Consider the following 21,382-nt stretch of genomic DNA (forward strand, 5'->3'; position numbering starts at 1 on the left):
ATGTCAAATAAAAGACAAATAATCGCTATATCATGGGTTTGCCTGCCAGTGGAAGAAGAGTGAAGAACAGGAAGGGGATCGTTGACAAGGCCCTCTCATTGTCCTTCCCAAACAAGCCTGCGATGGTGAGGGAACCAAGAGAAAGTTCTCTACACCCAAGACCTCAAAACTTGGTCAGACTCATAGAAGAAGAGATGGTTTTTCACATACTCTGGACCCAAGCCTTATAGGGCTTGTAAGTCATAATCAAAATTTTTTTTTTTAAAAAAAAACAGTTGAAATATTTTTTAAAATTTTCAAATTCATTAAAATGTTAAAATTGTTAATTATTTTAAAAAAAAATCAAAATGTGTACCTAAATCTCCTGGCAAAAGAAGGAGCTTTGTTACCAAAATCAACATTTGTTTCTCTTTATGAGTGGACGTGATAAGTACAAAAAGAAAATAAGCATAATATAGATTTAATGCATATATTTCAATCAAATGTTTAATATATATGAGTATGAATTATCATAAAATTCATGGGGCATTTGGGCAAAAAGAAAGGGGAGGGCAGGGAACTCTTTATTCATTTCTTCTTCCTTTTCTTTCCCAAACCATCCTCTTATATGTTGTCAGTGTGAGGCAAAGGAGTTTCTCCCTTCCTCAATTTCCAGTTCTCTCTATCCAATGACTGCTTTAAGTCCTTTCTTTGTTCCCAAATCATAAGTGGCAAAGACAGCTTGGGTTCAGAGATTGTACACATCCAAAGACCCTAAATCTTGATTTCCAGCCTCTTCCATTACCTGTGTAACTAGCCTCTTGAACCTGATCCAGAATTATTACCAGTGTGCTGCCTTTTAGCTGGATCTCATCTCCATCGTCCAAAACTGGAACCAGCTTGGGGAAAGGCAGAACACACTTGATATATTCCTGCAAGGTATGGTCTCCCTATGACCAATAGCAACTGTTGATACTTAGCAGAACATCATGTTCAAATCAACTGTTAAACCTCTGTTTACAGAAGCAGTGGCAACCAAACATGGTCAGTATGGTGTATTAATGATACAACCATATATGACAACTTGCCTAAAAAATCTGTAAGAAAACTCTTCCTAAAAGTGGAGGACATGTATAATTATGCTTGTGGCTGCCTCACATGTAAGTGCTTTTTAAAACACCTTGCTTTCTTTATTATAAATGGAAGAAACATGCTTGATATATTTGATAAAATATTCCAAAACAGAAAAGGTAGCAGGATGTTAGTGGTGTGATAGCAGCATACATTTTTCACATTCCCTTTAAAGAATTAAGGGGTCATAAATATGTATGAGCTGCTTTTTCAAAAGAATAAATAAATCTCTCTTTGCATTCATGAATATGTGAACTTCACAAACATATAACTGGAGATGGGGATGCTGTTGGGAATATGCCACATCTAGTCTGCTCTTTTGGTTTAAAGAAAGCTGATACAGAATTTCTAAAATGTGCTTTTCCCCTTTTTAAAGACTTCTGAACAGTGATTAGAACCTTTTCCTTGTCTAATATTGTGAGCACCTGATAATGATACCTCCCTTCATTTGATTTTTGGGTATATAATGAACACCTTACTCTCTCTGTGTCAGAAGGCTCCTGGCATTATGTTTCTGTATTTATTTATTTCATTTATATCCTGCCTATCTACCCAAATTGAGACATTCAATTTGAGTTCCTTTTGTTATCTTTAATATCATGGGATGTATTCACACTGCACTGTTAAAGCAATTTGATACCAATTTGAATTGTCATTGCTGCATCCTGTAGAATCTTGGGATTTGTAATTCGTTGTAGTTTCACTTTCTACAAATAATTCAAACTCCCTCAGTTCCCAAACTTTGGTCCTCCAGATGTTTTGTGCTCCAACTCCTATAATTCCTAACGGTTGGCCAAGCTAGTTTGAGCTTCTGAGAGATGAAGTCAAAGATCAAAGTTTGGGAACTACTATCCTAAAGTGGAATCAGATTGTTATAAATGTACAGCGTGACTACAACCTTGGTGAATTGGGCTGGAGTGTAAATAAGCTTTTCCTTATATTGCAGAAGTGTTGTACAGTGGACCCTTGTTATACGCTGGGGTTTGGTTCCAAGATCCCCCGTGTATAACAAAATCCGTGGATGCTGAAGTCCCATTAAATATAATGACATAGCAAAATGGTGTCCCTTATAAAAAATGGAAAATCAAGGTTTGATATTTGAAATTTATACTTTTCTTGGACATTTTCAAACTGTGGATGCTTGAATCTGTGTATAAAAAATCCGTGTATAAGAAGGGCCGACTGTACTGCTCAAGATTTGCCAGCGAAATGAAAATCTATAGATTGGCCTGTATGGTGACTGCAGAATTTATACATCGTGCAAGATATCTGCCCACCAGAGTTAGAGCTAGGACTGAGGTTTAGGCATAGTGATCTTTGTGGGTCCTTCTCTTGATTGTTCCTGCACACACACAACACTATCTGGGGAAACCAGAGAGCAGCTTCTGAACAGCATTGTAAATACCCTTGGGGTATGCTGAATTTATCCACACTTTTCACACAGGGCCTTGGAGTGAGGCCATGTCAATGAGATTGTGAGAAATGAATATGGCAGCTGGACCTAGCCACCCCCTGCTACTCAGAGTGCTAGTTTAATTTGATTTCCCCACGGGGGTCCTAAGGCAAGCATCAACAGTAGTCCTATTGTGGTTCTGAGGTTTTGTGTCTGAGGATGCCAGGTACTGATGCCTGCTGCAGTGCTTTTCATCCATCTCCCTTTAGTATATCAGATTGGGCAAGTCAGATATGGAGCGAAAGTGCCACCAAGTAAGAAATGTCTCAGTCTTGATTAATATTAATAGATACAGGCTGTATAGTATTCTAGGCATTTTTCACCTTCTAGTGTTTGCTCTTTGTCTTACTTTTACTCTTGTCTAATGCCAGATCCATTTTCCCCAAAGAGCAAATTTAATCTCACAGCCAAATACATAAATCAAGACAACACAGAAGTCAAAATGTGTCTTCTGAAGCTGGGCCTTTTTGACCATGAAGATCACAATCTGTCAGGCCGTTCCATACAAATGCAATTGAAACGAATGAGAAACATACAGTCAGGAGAGCATTACTGTTCTAGTGCAAGGAGCTTTTCTATACACTAGTGTTACAGCAGCATCAAAAGACAGCCCTGCTTTGGTTAACTGTAGGTATAACATGGCCCAGTTATCCAGATGTTTGTGAGTGGTCTTTCAACTTGGATATTTTCCTTCACATTCAGGGATTATTCCATTCCATTTCATTTCAAAGCCACATAGTGTTACATATGTTCCCAAGCAAATCTGTTTCTAACTGTGGTTACAGACTCTGCTATTGTGCCATGAACATAACATACTAGCTCTTGATAGCACTAACCAAAGTTCGTGAAAGGAAGAAAGATGTCTGCATGGTTGTAGAAGGGAGTTTGGAAGACAACTCAACACTTGGTAGCATTTTCTCTTGACTTGGCCAGTGAAGCCTGGTGCACGATCCGTGGCAGAGGAACACCCGCCAGCACTAAAAATGCAGTATGTCATATCTTTTCTTTAATAGAGTAGTTTTAAAAAAACTAAACAATCGGTGAGCTTGAGAAAAATGTTTTGGTGTTTTTTCTGGACAAAATATGAAATATGTGGTTTAATTGTCACATAATTCAAGAACTCTTTAAAAATCATTTTCTGATTATATAAAGTATTTCTTCTTTGTATTGCCTCTTATTCCAGTGTGCATTTATTTCAGCATGCTCATTAGTAGGCCACATGTATGGTACTGTGCCAGAAAGAAATCAAGACCTAGTACATAATCTGTTAAGAATTGCAAGGGTCGAGGTTGCCTGTAATAGAAAAGTACAGCAGGCCCACAATAAGAAATTGTGGCTCAGTTGAATATGGCAAATATTACTAGTGGTTACACTTACCGACTTGCTGAGAATCAGACAAGCATGTGAAAACTATAATACATCAGGAACCTTTACTTGTGTTGGACCAATTTTCAGAATATCTGGAAAACCATCAAAATCAAAGTCTTAATGCAGTAATTTTATTACCCTTGTAATACATCCAATTTTTGTGTACTAATCCATATATGTTATGTATATCTGGAAAATGAATGAATGTGGTTAGGTTTCATGGTAATTTTTAGCTCCAAATAGTTATACTGAATTGTTTTTTTGTAGACTTTTGTATTTATTGCATATGTATTTATGGAAGTGGTGATAGAATATTTGATGTGGTTACTTTATCAGTATTAAAGTAATTTTAAAAATTATATTGTGAATGCCTACTGATGTTATAGACAATAAAGTTGGCACATTATAAGTTTTATGTTAATTTTTATATTTTATTGCAATTCTTCAATTTGACATCCTTTGGTTATCTGTCCATCCGAATAGCATGATTCTGTAAAATAAATCAAAAGAGACAACCTTTGGGAAAATAAACCATAAGGGATAAACTTAACTCTTTGAGAGTTTTTTAAAAAATATCTCTTGTTAAAAATAACATGGTTTGGTAGCATGACAAGCATTATAATTTAATTTTATTATCCCATTATAGAAAACATGAGCAACAGTATAGAAGTGAAAATCAGTCAAATACAAATGAATTTTAAAAGAAGCAGATAGACTGAGGCCCAGTTGTCATTTTTAGGTCACCACTGACATCTCTGAATATGATTTTCATATGAACTGCATTTCGGGCTTAGATGTGCTGCTTGAAGAAGCGACATTTTCACAGCAGGAGACCAAATCAAAATGAAGCAGTCAGATGCAGGTGCACAGTAATGGAAGTGGGCTATTTACCCTGAAGCAGAATTGCTGGGCTGGGAAAGCAGAAGCTCTCCCTGCAGAATGGCCATGCTATTTCTCTCTGATATCTATCTCAGCGCCAAACTGTATTCATAGGGGGCCTAAATAATTGTTCTTTCACTTGTATTTAATGAGATGCATTGCCCAATGCTGAACAACTGAGGCACCTCCTTTTGTTATGCTAAGTAGATGCTATTCAAGCCTGGCTTTCTTTGACTTCTGTTTAATCCTTCCTGCTTCTCCAGCCTGAAGCCAGGCAAGGAAATACTTGAAAAGATGGAGGTTTGCACTGTGTGCATCTGTTGCCTAGATCAGATCTATTTTGCTAAATGAGGGTGAGGAGGAGAACACTGGGGGCTGTGTGCGCAGCATTACAAATGCTATACATTTTGTGTAGTTATGTACAGTGTACACAGAATATGTTATATAGTTGCACATTATCCCATAGTTTTTGGCATTTAATAATGTACAACATAAACAAATATTTGTCCAATCTCTTTCTGTTGAGATGAAGATTCATTTACATTTCTGCTATAAGGTATAATTTAAAAGATGTAGGCATGTAGGCAGTATGAATATGACTTCAAATTCCAGCTCTAAGATCTCTGAAGCTCATTTAGCAGTTAGTTAAGGCCTCTTAAATCCAAAAACATAAGCTACAACAAGCCATTAATGAATTTATGTTCTGATTAACATTTCCTGTATTGAGAAGGCTAATTATCACATAGTTCATCCTGGTTTCTTTCATATCTTTTAACCTACTGCTCTCATAATTCCTAGCGATCATTGGCTTTTCTGCTTAGAAAGAATGGGAATTGTGATCAAAAGCATCCAGAGCCTAGGTTGAGGAAGGCTGATGTATGTGTATCAGGCACTAAGCCCAGTGCATGTGCATGCATGCCTTCAAGTCGCCAGTTGACTTATGGCAACTCCATTTTATGAGGTTTTCTTAGGCAAAGAATACTCAGAGGTAGTTTTGTCCTCTGAAATATAGCCCAGAGTACCTGGTATTCATTGGTAGTCTCCTATCCAAGTACTTATAGGGCTGACCCTGCTTAGCTTCCAGGTATTCAGGGTAAATCTAGATGAAAAAACAATTGATGGTACAGTATTCATCAATTTATATTCTGATAGACTAGTAACAGCATAATCCAAGGAGAAGAGATATGATTTCTCAAGGTTTCTATATTAAAAACGTGGGTGCTTTCTGCACCGGCATTTGGGACGTCCGGAGGACGTCCTATTTTAAAAAAGGGGCGTCTCTTTTAGACGCCCCTGGGCCTAGTACGGACGCCATCCGTACAAGATGGCGCCGGCCCTTCTACGTGGCCGGCGCCATCTTTGCGTATCGGACGCTAAGTGTCTGTACGTGTCGCGTTCTTTGTGATGTAGCGAGTGCGCCCCTGGCGCCTCGCTACGTCGCAAACGCAACTTGAAAAGAAGCTCCATTTTGGAGCTTCTTTTTCAGTCCGCAGGGGAGCCGCGCCGTGTGGAGGCTCCGGCTCCCCCACGGACTAGCCGGCAGTGGCGGCAGACCGCCACAAAGCGGCGGTCTGTACCCTGCCGTGGTTTGTTCCAAATTCCAGCTGCTCACTTTTGAAACATCTTTGGCCTCAGAAATGGAGACTTTAAATTCAAAATAACTATACTGTTATAGCCCAGATTTCTGTGGATTGGGTCCCATTTACAGCAACCCCAGCCAGCCATCTTGATTACTTGTAGGGGCTGAGATAGTTATGCTGTATGTTGGAGCCAAAGTTTCCAGGCAGAGTCAGTGAGTCAAAAGGAATGCTGTGTTCAGACAAAACAATTGCATCCAGATATATACTTTTCACTTAAGATGGGTAAAGTGCAGCATTGGAACCCTCTGCCCCTACCTTTGCCAGACTGTTTCTGTAGATCTCGGAACCCACTAAACTGTCCGGGAAAGCTGCCAGCAACACTGACCGTAGCTGATAACAGAGCCTTTAGTTCAGTGGAAGTAAAGCAGACCCAGCAAAGAAGCAGTCCGAGGGCAGGTCAAGAATACAAGCCGAAGTCAGGATTCCAGAGATTCCAACGTTCCGAAAGTCAAGCCGAAGTCAGGATACCGGGAAACAGCGTAGTCAAACAGTCCAGGGTCAAAACAGCCAAGAGATAACGAAGTCCGGTCCGAGGTCAAGGTAACAGAGAATCTAGATACTAGGAGCTAGTTCTAGCAGCAATCACGCCGAGGGATCATGCAATAAACTCTAGCAACCAGCATTAGTCTCTCTCCCACTTAAGTAAGGGAAACTCTCCCTCGTGCCTCCTGAGGCTGGTTGGCTAATTGCCTCTCGGCAATCCTCTGTGATCTGCGTCTGCAAGAACTCTCGGCTCTTCTCTCTTTGTAAGAAGGCACCTGCAGGCAAGCTTCGTCTCCAGACTCACCACTAGGCTGTGGTACCGAAGGAAGCCTCTCTGTGGCACTAGGACCTGGTTGAACCTCCTCCTCTGGGACTGGAGGATCACAGCTGGGACCTGGCAGGGCAGGAACAGCACCTGGCGTTGCCTCAATCAGCCCTTGCTCTGGAGGAGGCTCATCCTCCTCCTCATCCTCCGAGAGCTGATCTTGGCTGGCCATGACATAAACTGCCCAGACTGCCCTTTTTTGGCCAAAAGAGGTGAATCACATCACTCAGAAGTCTCCAAGAGTTGTTGTTAGGAATGGATATTCAGCCACTTCCAGATTATTTTAAATTTTGTTTGTTGGCATTTTCAGTCTTTTGGGGTAATATCTTCTTTCAAGAGGATCCCATGTCAAAAAATTGGCCCTCAGCCCACACCTGCTTTCTCATACAGCTTCTCCATATGAGCTTTGTTTAGCTCCACCTTCTACAGATTGTGGGAACTCTTCTAGATTTGTTACAGGAGTGTTTTCCTTTAATTGTTAAGAACTTGTACAGTGGACCCTTGATATGTGCTGCAGTTTGGTTCCAGGAATCCCCTTGGATACCAAAATCCATAGGTGCTGTCCCATTGTATACAATGATGTAGTAAAATTATGTTCCTTATATAAAATGGCAAAATCATGGTTTGCTTTTTGGTGTGTGTATTTTCAAGCCATGGATGGTGGAATCCGTGGTTGTAGAATCCATGGATATGGAAGGCTGACTGTATATGTGTCGATATTCAAGAATCTGTGTAAAAGTGTACATATCCTATCAAATGCAAGAGATTCTGATGAGCCTAAAAGCATATATTTACATAAGCCTAAAAACACATATTTGCATAAGCAGTTTACACAACTACCTTACTGTTTGGAGTAAATATTTTATACGTGCTGCTTGTTTTCAATGAGGAATTGAAAGTGAGAGGTTATAATTTTCATTAACTTGAAATAAATTCTGGATCATACTTTTTATGAAATTCAATTACAATAGTTAACTCAATGTAACACTGTGGCAATAAACATAAAGGTGTTTGAGGGCAATGTCTTTTGTTAGTCATTAGAAATATTTCTCATTTTAAAATCATAGTCTTGTGTGTGATCTTTTTTCCTCTAGTTTTTCATATTTGATAGAGTTGGCTTTGTCTGACATTTTCTTATTGTTCAGTTACAGACTTTAGATTGGATCCAGGCATAGTTATATTTAGCATAGATTGCGCACTGAAATCAATGGGACTTCTGTCAGTCTAAATAAGGCCAAGTCAGGTAATAATCATCCAGACTTCATTCATTCACAGTTTACGAATAAAAGGATCTTTCACTCAGGGTCTTTCTGTGAGTGCAATAGTCTTTGTGAATGACAAAGATGCTGATGAAACATCAGGAATAAACACTTCCAAAACGGCCATACAGCCTGAAAAAAACCACAAAAAACTATGGATGCTGGCCCTGAAAGCCTTCAACTTCACATTTCTGGTAGTATAAGCAAGAGTTATACGTGATTGTGGGTTTTTTTGGTGGAATACGTTTTGGAATATGCTTCCACCCTGTGCTTCTGAGGAAGTAGGCTCAAGTCAATGAAAGCTCATGCTTTCTTTCACTTAGTGTCAAAGGTGCTACTAGATCACTTTGTATATTGATTTTCCAGATAACATGGCTATTTCTTTGAAATCTTCATCTATGGTGCAATGATATAGTTTTTGAAGTTCACACTGAATTCAAACTCTGCATATATCTAATAATCATAGCTCTGTTACCTTTTTTTCAGTGGCAAATTATCCCAGCAACTGTAATAAGATTATATGTACAGCACTATGTAAATTTACAGCGCTTTATAAATAAAGGTTAATAATATGCAATTTCTATGGGAAAGCTTCTTGACATCTCAGAGGATAATTTACAGTTTACTCCTCAATTCATTGCCTCCTACCTTTTTCCCCCATAGGTTGGAGAGAGACAGAAAGTTCTTGTGACAGAAGAGTCATTTGATTCCAAGTTTTATGTTGCTCACAATCGATTCTATGAGCAGGTAATGTACAAGCAAGAGAAATATACTTACTTTCTCTCTCTCTCTCTCTCTCTCTTTCCATTCCAACTGTAATAATCATAAAGTGTAGATACTTATGTACAAGTTGATCTCATGTTTAAGTCAAGGAGAGGTTTGGGGGCCAAAATTATGGATTTTGATATGACTCATAGATAAATCAATGATAAAACACTGGGGCTCAGAACAGGGCTCCTTGGATCCATGGTAGCTCTCTGGCATTTCTCCACCACAGTGGACAGAAGTCACTTCTCTGCTGTGGGGGAAATGGTAGAGAGCTGCCATTGCTGTGATATTTCCTCGCAAGCATTGCAAAAGGCCACCAGAGACAGTAGAGGGGGTTGGTGCTTTTTTAAGGTTCTCTCGGGAAAGATTATGGTAAGAGCTCCCCCCTCCTAGTAAAGAGCTTTCAACAAGTCTCCAAGAAGGATTCTTGGCTTCCTGTCTTTCAGAGCTCGGGAGTGGGATTGAAAAGGCAAACGGTGCCTGTGCCTACTCAACCCCATGCCTACCTGCAGTAAAGACCATTGCAATTTCTCATCTTTTACCTGCCTTCTCCAGCTCCTCTTCACTGCCTTCCCTCAGGTATGCAGCCAGCTTGCTTGTCTCCTCACAGAAGATGGAGAGAAAAAAGAGGAAGTGACAAGAGGACAGGCTGCAGACGACTGAGGGCAGGTGATGAAGAGTCCATTCTACGATAACCTGTGATAAAAGAAGCACCAACCTCCCTCTCTCTGTCATGGCAGTGTCTCTTTGAGATTTCCTGCTGTAGTGGAGAAAATGGGGTTGAGACTATGGCAAAGGTTTGATCTATTCGGGGAGAGCCTACTGAAAAAGAAATACTGACCCCCTCAGATCTCACCATCATGGCAAGGAAATCTCAAAGGGCTGCTGCCGCAATTTTTTCTAGAAGCTTTACTGTATTGACCCATGTATAAGTCAATCAAGTTTTTTGGATCAGTTTTTGGCAAGTATGTTCAGTAATTGTATAGCTGTATAATAATCAAACAGACTGCTTCTACCTGATGCTCTCCAGATGTGATAAGCCCACTCATTCCCTTGACCAGTGGACGTCCTGGCTAGGATGGTAAGATTTTCAGTACAGTATATCTGAAGGGCTCCATCTAGGAGAAAACTGTTATGAAGATTATGGTAGTTCTTCCATTTCTTTTGACTTACAGCTGTCTTCAAAAAGTCTGATACTCATCCTATGGGGCTGTCCTTGTCCTTGACTAATACTTATTTAGATGGCACTATTTCACACTTTTTAGTTCAGAGGCTGACAGTCATAGAATAAATTTTATTCCAATGCTTTTCTGCTTTGTGCATATGTATTTGTCATTTCCCATCTGAATCATAAAAAATATGTTTTACTCAAACTATAAGTAAATCTAATGCTATAGATGAGGCAGATAAAGATGTTTCAAAAAATTAAATTAATCTACATTAATAATTGAAATTTGAGTGGGGCATGTTTTATATTTACTTATCCCCTTTTAAAAGATAAAATCCGAAGATCTTTAAATGTTCCACTTAGAAAAAGTTGTCTGTTCCATTCTTTTAAAGGTTCTCGTGCCAAAGAACCCTGAATTCATGGGTAAAATGGTGGAAGTGGACATTTTTGAAGCAGGGAAGCACTTTATGAAGGGACAGCCAGTGTCAGATGCTAGAGTGTTCACCCCTTCTATCTCTAAGCCATTTGCCAAGGGAGAGGTCTCTGGTTTAACAGAGGTGAGTGGAAATCATTGTTACTTTAATTTCTTTAGTCAGAGAGGACCTATGGATTGCAAATAAATTCTGTTTCTGTTAATATTTACAGTTCTCTGTTTCCTATTAATGTTTTAAACACCTTGACCGTTTTAACAAATTAAAATTTAATTTAAACTATGGTTTAGCTAACATGTTTGGTAAAACATTCAATTGTAGTATTTAGCTTTGACTTGTCACTCCCCCTCACCCCCCTTTTATCTCCCTTGGTTTTTTGGAATAAAATTTAAAGAGAAAATGCAGATCATCTTATGTCACTAAGCAGACCAATTGCCTACCATACAAATTTCACCAAACCTTTACTAGATAACAATAGTTCTGTATGGCTCTGGCGGAACTGGCAGATCTGAATGTCTTGCTGCACCGAGAAGCTCATCCTGTAGAGAAGTGTCTTCCTAGTTTGGATTTCATGTGGTCACTTAGTGGTTGCCTGGTTGTATGAATTGGTCCTTCGCCAGTTTGCAGAATGCAGCAAGGGGTTGTTATTTCAGAACATGTGATGTAGTCACTAGTTCATGTGGTCTGTCATGCTCTCATGCGTCAGCAGTTAGAGATGAGGCCAGGGTATTTTTTAAATTAGTACTGTATACTGTCAGCAGTATCTAAACCTGCGCAGGGTCTAGCTATGGGGAGGGGTACAATGAGAGTATTCCTTCCCATAAGAATCCCCCCCTCCCGGCATGAAATTTCCCTTCCCTGTCCAGCAAGTTAAAACTACAGTTGAGCATTTAAAAATACAGTTTAGGTGTTGAAAGAAAAAGATCAGGCAAAGTTGTCAAGAAAAAGCAAACACAGAAGTATAAGAGTTCTAGGTGTGGACGATTTTCAATATCTCATTTTCTGAAATGCTAGAAATTTGGAGGCTAAAGGAAATCTCAATCGAGGGGCAAAATTCTCATTGGGGGAATAATGTCTTCTTCTTCGTGGTCTCTGCGAATCATACAAATGGGTTTTACTGCGCCTGCGCAGTGCTGCTCGGAACCTACTGGAATCACTGGGCAGAGTTTACTCTGCAACATATTGAAACTTTTCGGCGGTAACTCCGCCCACCTGTTATAAAGCCCCTGCCTTCCCGCTCTTTCCCCAGTTCCTTTTTTCCGCCGCGCTAGCTGCTTCAGGGAACGTTCGCTTGCTTCGCTTGCTTGGAATCACTTTCGCTTTTTGACCTCGGACTGTACTTTGACCATTCTTTGTCTCCCACCCCTGGTAACTTCGGACTTTCGGACTGTTGACCTCGTTTACGGATTCTCCTCTGGCTTTGACGACCTCGAAAATGCCTGCACCCTTCAAGAAGTGCGACATTTGCGGGGGCAAGGTGCCCGTCCAGGACCCGCACTCCTCCTGCCTGCTGTGCCTTGGCAAGAACCATGATACCAAGGCCTGCCTGCTTTGCAGATCCCTCTCGTCCCAGGCCCGGAAGAACCGTGAGTCCCGGCTCACTTCGGCGATTGCCCTCGGCAAGGTACAAGAGGGGGGTTCGCGGCCGTCCTCTGTCCTGCCTTCCGCGCCCCCCGCCTCATCTTCTCAGGCCAGTGTGTCCAGCGTGACATCGGGGAGGGCCGCCGTTCCCAGCGTGGTGTGTGTCCCGGCCGGGACAACCCCTTCCACCACCTCCGATGTGGCCCGTGGCTCCAAACTGCCCAGCGCCACCGACGAACCCTCCAAGCGCCCCCATAAGTCTTCGGGGACTGAGGGTACCGAGCCGGCCTCCAAACCGACGAGGAGATCGGAGGGCTCGCGTTCGAAGAAGGCTACCGAGCCGGAGGTCCATCTCGTGTCGCCTTCATCGTCCAAGGCATCCAAGGCATCTCGCCACGCTTCGAAGCCTAAGGAGCTGGCGGTGCCTTCGGAAGGGGCAAGGTCTCCAAGACCTTCTTCGTCGGCAGCGGCTGCTGTCCTCCTCGACCTCCCGGATAATCCGTTCTTTCCAGCGGAGGAGCTTCCCAGGCCTGGGAAGAAGAGGCACCACGACAAGTCGGGTCGTGATCCTGCCCCGAAGAAGCCCAAGTCCTCCAAAGATCGGCCCACCACCGACCCGCCGAAGGCGAAGGAGAAGAAGCGCTCCCCGTCTAAACAGGCCCGTGCTTCTACTTCGGCGGCTCCACGCGATCCGGAGCCGACGCCGGGGGGTCAACGGACTCCGGTACCGGACACCCCACCGCCTCTGCCCACCATGGACTTTGTCCACGGGACGGACGACACCGTTCTTCCTTGCTCGCCAGAACACCGGTCGCCCTCCCATCCTGGAACCGACGACGAGGAAGACCAGCCCCGCGGGCAGGAAATACCGGACCTGTTCTTCGATACGCAATCGCGCCGGTATTACTTGTCGGTTTCGGAGGACAGAGCGATGAAGGAGTTCACCAGGTTGAACCCCCATCCTGCAGACCAAGGCACCCCGTCCAGATCGGTCCCGACCGTATCTGTCTACGAGAGATCGCCGTCTCCACCTCGCAGGCGCTCGCGATCCTCGGCGGACCTGGTTCCAACCCACCCGAGATCTCAGGTTAGAGTGACGGACCCCCTCTCCTCGGATCTGGACTCCGACGATGAGCCCTTGCTTCCATCTGAGGCACCTTCGGACGAGGATGTCCTCTCGGGGCCGGCCTCGCCCCAGAGGATGCATAACCCGGAGCCGTCTTCCCCGTCGGACGACGTCCGGTCCTTCACCGAACATGTCGTCAAGATGGCGAGGGCTCTCGACATCGAGCTCGCCTCCGCGGAAGACGACGCTGAGGACCCGGTTGAGCGTCGGGTTCACGGCCGAGTGCCTACTCCACCTTGCCTGCCTCTTCTTCCGTCGCTCCAGACCATCGTGAAGAGGTCCTGGGACTCCCCGGCCACCCTGTCAGCGCCCTCCCGCAAGGTAGAGTCGCTCTACAGAGTCGCCTCGGCGAGCTGTCCTTGGTTGGCCGACCACCCCAGGCCGAACTCTGCCATCGTAGAGGGAGCCCAACACAGCTTCGTCCCGAAGCAGGCGACCTCCCCTGTCGATCGAGAGGCGAAGAAGGTGGACGGACTGGCCAAGAAGGCCTACTCGGCATCGGCCCTTGGGGTCAAGGCTGCCAACTACACCGCCTGCATGGGGGCCTATATCCAGACCCTCATGGAACGGATCTCCCCTCTCATCCCGGACGTCCCGGATGACATCCAGAGGCAGCTGGTGGAGATCAGAGATGAGACTCATTCCATAGGAAGTTGGCTCATCACCACTTCCAGGAACATGGCAGACTGCTCAGGGAGGGCCATGTCGGCTTCCATGGCACTTCGACGCCACACCTGGTTGAGGGCCTCGGACCTCAACCCCACGGTCAGGGCGGCCATCGAGGACATGCCCCTCGACGGCACCGGGCTCTTCCACGCCGAGACCGATGACCGCCAGAACAGGAAGTTCAGGATGAAGGCGGCGGCGAAGAAGCATGGCATGTCCTCAGCACCGGCTTCTCCGTTCCGGAAGCGTCAGCGCCCGTGGCAGCCACAAGGTCAGTCACAGGGGACCTTCTCCCGGGATCGACAGTCCCAACAACAGGGCTCCCAAAGACACCGCTTCCCCTCGCAGTCTTCCTCCTCCTCTGGCCGTCGCAACTTCCCGCCTCGGTACCGCAAGTCCCGCCGGCAGGACACCGACCAGGGGAAGAAGAGAACCTGAAGGGACGCAGCACGCTTCGTCCCTCCTTCACCCCTCTGCTTTTTGGACATTCTGAGGCCCTTTGCTAACATCTGGGCCTCCATAACATCGGACTCGTGGGTTCTCAACATCGTCCGCAGGGGTTATGCCCTCGAGTTCCAAGAGCTCCCGCCAACTGGAGCCTTCATGTCCACTCCCCCGTCGGACACCCTTCTCGACTAAGGGCGCGCCTTGCTTGGTAAAGGGGCAATCTCCCCTTTGCCGCCCGACCAATGTCCTCGGGCATTTTTTTCCAGGTACTTCACGGTACCGAAAGCGGATGGGGGCATCAGGCCCATCCTGGACTTAAGACAATTGAACTTGTTCCTTGACTACCGCCGTTTTTGAATGGTAACCTTGGCTTCCATTCTGCCTCTGCTTCACCAGGGCCTGTGGTTTGCGACCGTCGACCTGAAGGACGCCTACTTCCACATCGGGATCCGAGAGTCCCACCGGAGATTCCTCACCTTCGCTGTCGGCTCCACCTCGTACCATTACAACGTTCTTCCCTTCGGCTTGGCCACGGCTCCAAGGGTCTTCACAAAGTGCATGGCACCGGTGGTGGCATACCTTCATCAGAAGGGCTTCATGGTCTTTCCCTACCTGGACGACTGGCTGTTTGCAGGCGAATCCCAAAGCGAGCTGCAGGAGGCAGTCTCCTTCGCCTTGCGCCTCTTGGACTCCCTCGGGCTGGTCGTCAACAGGGAAAAGTCCCACTTCACACCGACCAGGCAGGTCAAGTTCATCGGGGCCATCCTCGACTCCGAAAACTGCTTGGCCTTCCTCCCTCCGGATCGGTTTCAGGCCCTGACAGCGTCCCTCAGGCCGTGCATCTCCCACAGAAGGGTGAGAGCCAGAGACGTCCAAGTCGCCCTGGGCCACATGGCATCGATGACATTCGTCACCCCTTGGGCAAGACTTCGTCTTCGGCCTCTCCAATCCTGGTTTCTCTCCACCTTCTCTCCGTTGGAGGACCCTCCGTCAAAGTCGCTCACGGTACCGAGACCGGTGGCCGCTTCCCTCAGATGGTGGCTAGACAGCTCCAACGTCTGCACCGGGATGCCCTTTTATCAGCCCCAAGCACAACTGACTCTGACAACCGATGCATCCCTGGAGGGATGGGGCGCCCACCTGCTCGACCTCGTCGTCAAAGACAGGTGGTCCGCACAAGACAAGCTCCTCCACATCAACGCTTTGGAGATGCTCGCAGTGGAGAAGGCTTTGAGGGCGTTCGAGTTCGCTGTCACAGGAAGAGTGGTCCTCCTGAGGACGGACAACACCACCGTGATGTACTACATCAACAAACAAGGTGGTACCAGGTCCAGGACCCTGCTCGACCTCACGCTCCGCATCTGGGACTGGTGCATTCAGAGACGCGTCCTTCTCCAGGCGATTCACCTTCCCGTTGAGGACAACGAGCTGGCAGATCGCCTCAGCAGATTTCCCTCGGTGTGCCACGAGTGGAGGCTCCATCCCGAGACGGTCAGCGACCTCTTCAACCGGTGGGGAACCCCCCGGATCGACCTCTTCGTGACCAGGTGGAACAGCCACTGTCCCCAGTTCTGCTCCAGGAAGTGAATGGACGGATCCCTCGGAGACGCGTTCGCCTTCCTCTGGACGAGGGAGCTTCTCTACGCCTTCCCTCCGTTCCCTCTCATCATCAGGGTGGTGTCCAAGATGACAGTGGATCACTCGCATGCGATCCTGATCATCCCGTGGTGGCCGAGACAGCCCTGGCTCGCATCCCTTCTTCACCTCTCCAGAAGATGCTTCCTCCACCTCGACCCTCGCCTGGACCTGCTGTCGATCCAGGACGGACGGATCCTCCACCCGGACATCGAGAGCCTACCGCTGGTAGTCTGGAGGATACAGCCCTGACTGCCCTGCTGGAGTGGTGAGGACGGTGATCCTGGCTGCGAGGAAACCTTCCACCCAGCGGTCCTATGCCCTCAAATGGAGGAGATTTGGCCTCTTCCTTGACCGAAAGGGCTTGTCTCCTGCTCAAGTGTCCACTCCAGTGGTGCTGGAGTTTTTGATGGCACTTTTGGATGAGGGGCTGTCCCTCACATCCATCAAGTGCTACTTGTCTGCCATTTGTGCCAAATACCAGTTCGGGGGGGAGGGTTTCTTTCTTCAAAGACCCCTTGGTGAAGGGGTTCCTGAAGGGTTGTGCCAACCTGTATCCTCCTGTGTCGGTACCAACGCCGGCTTGGAGCTTGGAGACGGTACTGTCCGCCCTCCAATCCAAGCCCTTTGAACCGATGGCCACAGCGGACTTGAGACTACTGACTTGGAAAACCGCTTTCCTGGTGGCCATCACCTCTGCCCGCCGTGCGGGCGAACTTTGTGCCTTACGGAGAGACCAGCCATTCCTGAGGTTCCACAAGGACAAGGTGGTCCTCCGCACTGACATTACTTTCCTGCCTAAGGTAGTGTCTGCTTTCCACATGTGCCAAGACATTGTGTTGCCCGACGTCGGATGCGGAGCGACGCCTCCACTCTCTTGATGTCAGGAGAGCACTGGCATTTTACTTGGACAGAACTGCTGTCTCCAGTCGGTCCGAGAGACTTTTTCAATGCTACTCGGAACCGAAGAAGGGGTTGCCTCTGCTATGAACTGATGGGCAAGCCTCTCCCTGGCAGGGTTCGGTCCCATTCCACAAGGTCGATGGCAGCATCCTCTGCATTCCTGTCGGGGATTCCTTTGGAGGATGTCTGCAAGGCTGCCGTCTGGTCCCAACCTTTAACTTTTATCAAACATTATAGGTTGGACACCAGGGCCATCCGAGACGCAGCTTTCGGGAGGGCTGTGTTGGTTTCAGGGTTGCATTGATTGCACTACTGATGGTTTGTGTTGATTACACTTGTACAGTTGACACTGTTTACATTTTGTTGGATGTTGGTTTGCACAAGTTCTATGGGATCGGTCTTGCATGACCTCTATTCCCTCCTCAGGTTTAGCAATGTTATTGCTATGTTGATCTGTGCATGAACAAATGGACTGACTCTTTTATGGTCCAAGGTGTTTTATTGTAATAAATATACCTTTGGTTTACCATAGCTTGGTCTCAGGACACTCCCTCCGCCGCATACCTTAGCTTGTCAGTCTAAACCCATTTGTATGATTCGCAGAGACCACAAAGAAGAAGGACAGGTTGCTTACCTGTAACAGTATTTCTTCGAGTGGTCATCTGCGAATACATACAAATCTCACCCGTCCGTCCCCTCAGTGTCCTGCTCTTATTGGCTCTTTCCATCGCCTGCTTGGCGGAAAAATTGCGGAACTGGGAAAAAGAGCGGGAAGGCAGGGGCCTTATAACGGGTGGGCGGAGTTACCGCCAAAAAGTTTCAATATGTTGCAAAGTAAACTTTGCCCAGTGATTCCAGTAGGTTCCGAGCAGCACTGCGCAGGCGCAGTAAAACCCATTTGTATATATTCGCAGATGACCACTCGAAGAAATACTGTTACAGGTAAGCAACCTGTCCATACCCCCCCACACCCATCTACATTCTTGCTTCATTGTCTTTTTAAAAAATCTTATTTTCATCTGAGACAAAGTGGACTTTGTTAAACACATTTTGAGAACTAAGATCTAAATCCAGCTTTCTTTCCCTCTCAGCAATTGATGGTGGCCAAAAACCTGCCAGAAAGATTTGTACAGCTCTTCACAGTAAATTGTGGGGTTGTAGAAGCCTGCTGTAGCAAAGGAACCTCACCTCTTCTGGATTCTCAGAAAGAAAGCAGTTCTGTCAGCAGATTTTCCTCTCTGGAGTTTGGCCTAAGTTTATTTTTCACATATATAGATCAAAATATCAATTTCTGATTTTACCTTACAAATGCCTTACAGTTGTGTGATAGCCATCTTAAATATTTGATGAGTATAACAAATAATAAAGCACATTTATGATGATAAATGTTGACACAGATCATAGTCATAAGTACTGTTTTATTAGTATAGTTATTTAATTTATATTTCCAATAGCAGAGAGAAAACCGGGCAATGGGGTGGAACTGGATCCAAAGGTTCCTTTTTTCTAGCAGAAGAAATAATCATCAGCCATGGAAGTAGCTCTGCTGTCAGAGGTAGAAATCTTTGGATCCAGCCCATGATCTTACATTTTCATCTTTAAACTGGGCGTGTATGTGCACACATGTGTGTTACATTTCAATAATACTATTTTGTAAATATCATCAGGAGCAAGCAAGACTTGTGAACCTAACATGAATCCTGTGGGCTTTCTGGCGTGCCGGTCTCATAAATAGCTGAACTAGATTACAGAGCATGTCCAAGTCATTTCTCAGCTTCCCTTTCTATAAAAAGTGAACAGGGAAGTATAACGTCAGATGTAATATTAAATTTTACAGTTTAAATAGCACCCCAGAACCCAGGTTCCACTCATATTATAGATCTACAAACTTTAAAAGGCATATCTATCTCATGATAAATATGTCTTAGAAAAATAGCTGTGATTTTTTCCCCTTTTAAAAACCATGCCACATCTTTGGTAATGTCCTGGGTCCTGAGAGCAAAAGGGATGTAGGTTTTTGTAACATGTTCTAAAATAACTTTCATGAGTGTATAGTTCAAAGGGTCAGCTTTCATGGCCCTGAGGAGAAAATGATAAAGGATTATTTTGATACAATCTGGCTGAATCATCAGACAAGAACGCTGCCAGTTTCATGAGAAATCTCTAATTGAATATAAAAATAGTAAGTGCTGCTTACCGTTTTTGCATGTTCATTTTGGGTCATAATCCTAGTTCCCTCCATATGCCTGAAATGGTCTTGCACTTGAAATAGCTGCATCTCTGGAAATAATTTTACTTGGGTTTGGTGTGCATTTCAGCATAACTCACTCCATATGTTTTTTTACCCCTTGGATGAACTAATTGTGCTTGCATTCATCATCTACCATTAATATTATTTCTCATAGCTTAATTCCTAAATTCTCCCTTAGTTTTGGCTCCATTATCATGAAGCACAAAGTAAATAAGCACCAATAAAACTTAGTGTGTGTGCGTGTGTGTATGCTTTCCAGTTGCCTGTCGAATTACAGTGACCCCATGAATTTCATAGGGTTTTCTTAGGCAAGAGATACTCGAAGGTGGTTTTGCCAGTTACTTCCTCTGAAATATAGCCTACAGCACCTGGCATTCATTAGTGGTCTCCCATACAAGTACTAACTATCACTGACCCTGCTTAGATTCCAAGATCAGATAGGATCTGGTGGCTGTTTGTTTATTTTTCTTCTACATGGGAATGGTGATGACATTACACCTCTACAGAGGCCAAAAAAACATAGCTATATTAAGCACAGAATTGATTTGAGGGCAATGCCCTGTTTTCCGTTAGCCAACCCATTAAGTGCAAGAGGATGCTGTGTCTTGTTATTAGAAAATGGCAGAATCTGCAATTTAACTCTTGCACAGATACCACAGGAACCCATCCCCCCCCCAGCTCTGTGACAGTTGCCACCAGCAAGCATTTGTGTGTGACCTGAAGGAAACAGCAGCAACTAGAGCAGGGTTTCTCAACCACAGTTCACTGAAGAGGTTGCTAAGGGTTTTGTGAAATAGTGTGATTGGGGGAGGGGGGATTGTTAAAAAACATTTTTTTAAAATTGTGAGCGGTAGATAATGTTTATGTAAAGGTTACTTGTGGTCTGACCATTATTTCAAGGATTCATCCAGGGTGAAGAAGGTTGAGAAAGACTGAGTTAGAACATTTTTGCGTGAAGACCAGGGTGTCTCCTGAGGCATTTCTGTAAAGCTGTATTCGAAGTCTCATGAAGACCCAAGTCCCATCTTTGTAAGGATGAAACAGATAGAAAGGTTGGAGCTGGCTGATTAATTGATTTTTAGTCTTTAGAGGGGTTTTTTTGGACTGTGTGGCCTTGTTCTGGAAGAGTTTCTTTCTGACATTTTGGCTACATCTGTGGATGCCTGCCACAGATGCTGGTGAAACATCAGGAATAAACTCTCCCAGAACACAGCCAACATAGCCCCAAAAACAACAAAAAACTATGGATGCTGGCCATGAAAGCTTTCGACTGTCGAACAGCTCTCACTGTCACGAATTTCCTCCTAATGTTGAGGTGGAATCTCTTCCTGCAGTTTGCATCTATTGCTCCGGGTCTCTGCAGCAGCAGAAAACAAGATTATTCCATCCTCAATATGCCGTCCCTTCAAATACTTAAACAGGGTTATCGTATCACCTCTTAACCAGCTCTTCTCCAGGCTAAACATATCCAGCTTCCTAAGTCGCTCCTCATGGGGCATGGTTTCCAGACTCTTCACCATTTTTGTTGCCCTCCTTTGGACACGCTCCAGCTTCTCAACATCCTTTTTGAATTATGGTGCCCAGAACTGGACACAGTATTCCAGGTGAGACCTGACCAAAGCAGAATAGAGTGGCACTATTGCTTCCCTTGATCTAGACACTATATTTCTGTTGATGCAGCCTAGAATCATATTGGCCTTTTTATTATTATTGGAAAATCTAATTGCTAACCTCTGACTTCACCACAGTTATTGTATTGTTTTTAAGTATGTTTTAAATTCTACATTGTTTAATTGTATTTTAAGGGGGGTGAGGATTCGGACTGTATATTTTTAATCTTGTAAACTGCCTCGATTGCATTTTGTAGAGAGGCGGGATATAAATAAATT

General features: G+C 44.9%; 1 protein-coding gene across 4 annotated transcripts in view; it reads left to right on the forward strand.

Moving 5' to 3' along the window:
• Positions 1-21,382, forward strand: part of CDKAL1 (CDK5 regulatory subunit associated protein 1 like 1) — a 332,139-nt gene that overhangs the window by 293,081 nt on the left and 17,676 nt on the right. For all 4 annotated transcript variants that reach the window (XM_042462008.1, XM_042462010.1, XM_042462009.1 and 1 more), the window contains 2 exons: positions 9,181-9,264; positions 10,846-11,010. In XM_042462008.1, the coding sequence (XP_042317942.1) occupies positions 9,181-9,264; positions 10,846-11,010 (249 nt within the window). The remainder of the gene's footprint in view (positions 1-9,180; positions 9,265-10,845; positions 11,011-21,382) is intronic.

Source organism: Sceloporus undulatus, chromosome 4 (genome assembly GCF_019175285.1).
Source record: "Sceloporus undulatus isolate JIND9_A2432 ecotype Alabama chromosome 4, SceUnd_v1.1, whole genome shotgun sequence".
Classification (NCBI taxonomy): domain Eukaryota; kingdom Metazoa; phylum Chordata; class Lepidosauria; order Squamata; family Phrynosomatidae; genus Sceloporus; species Sceloporus undulatus.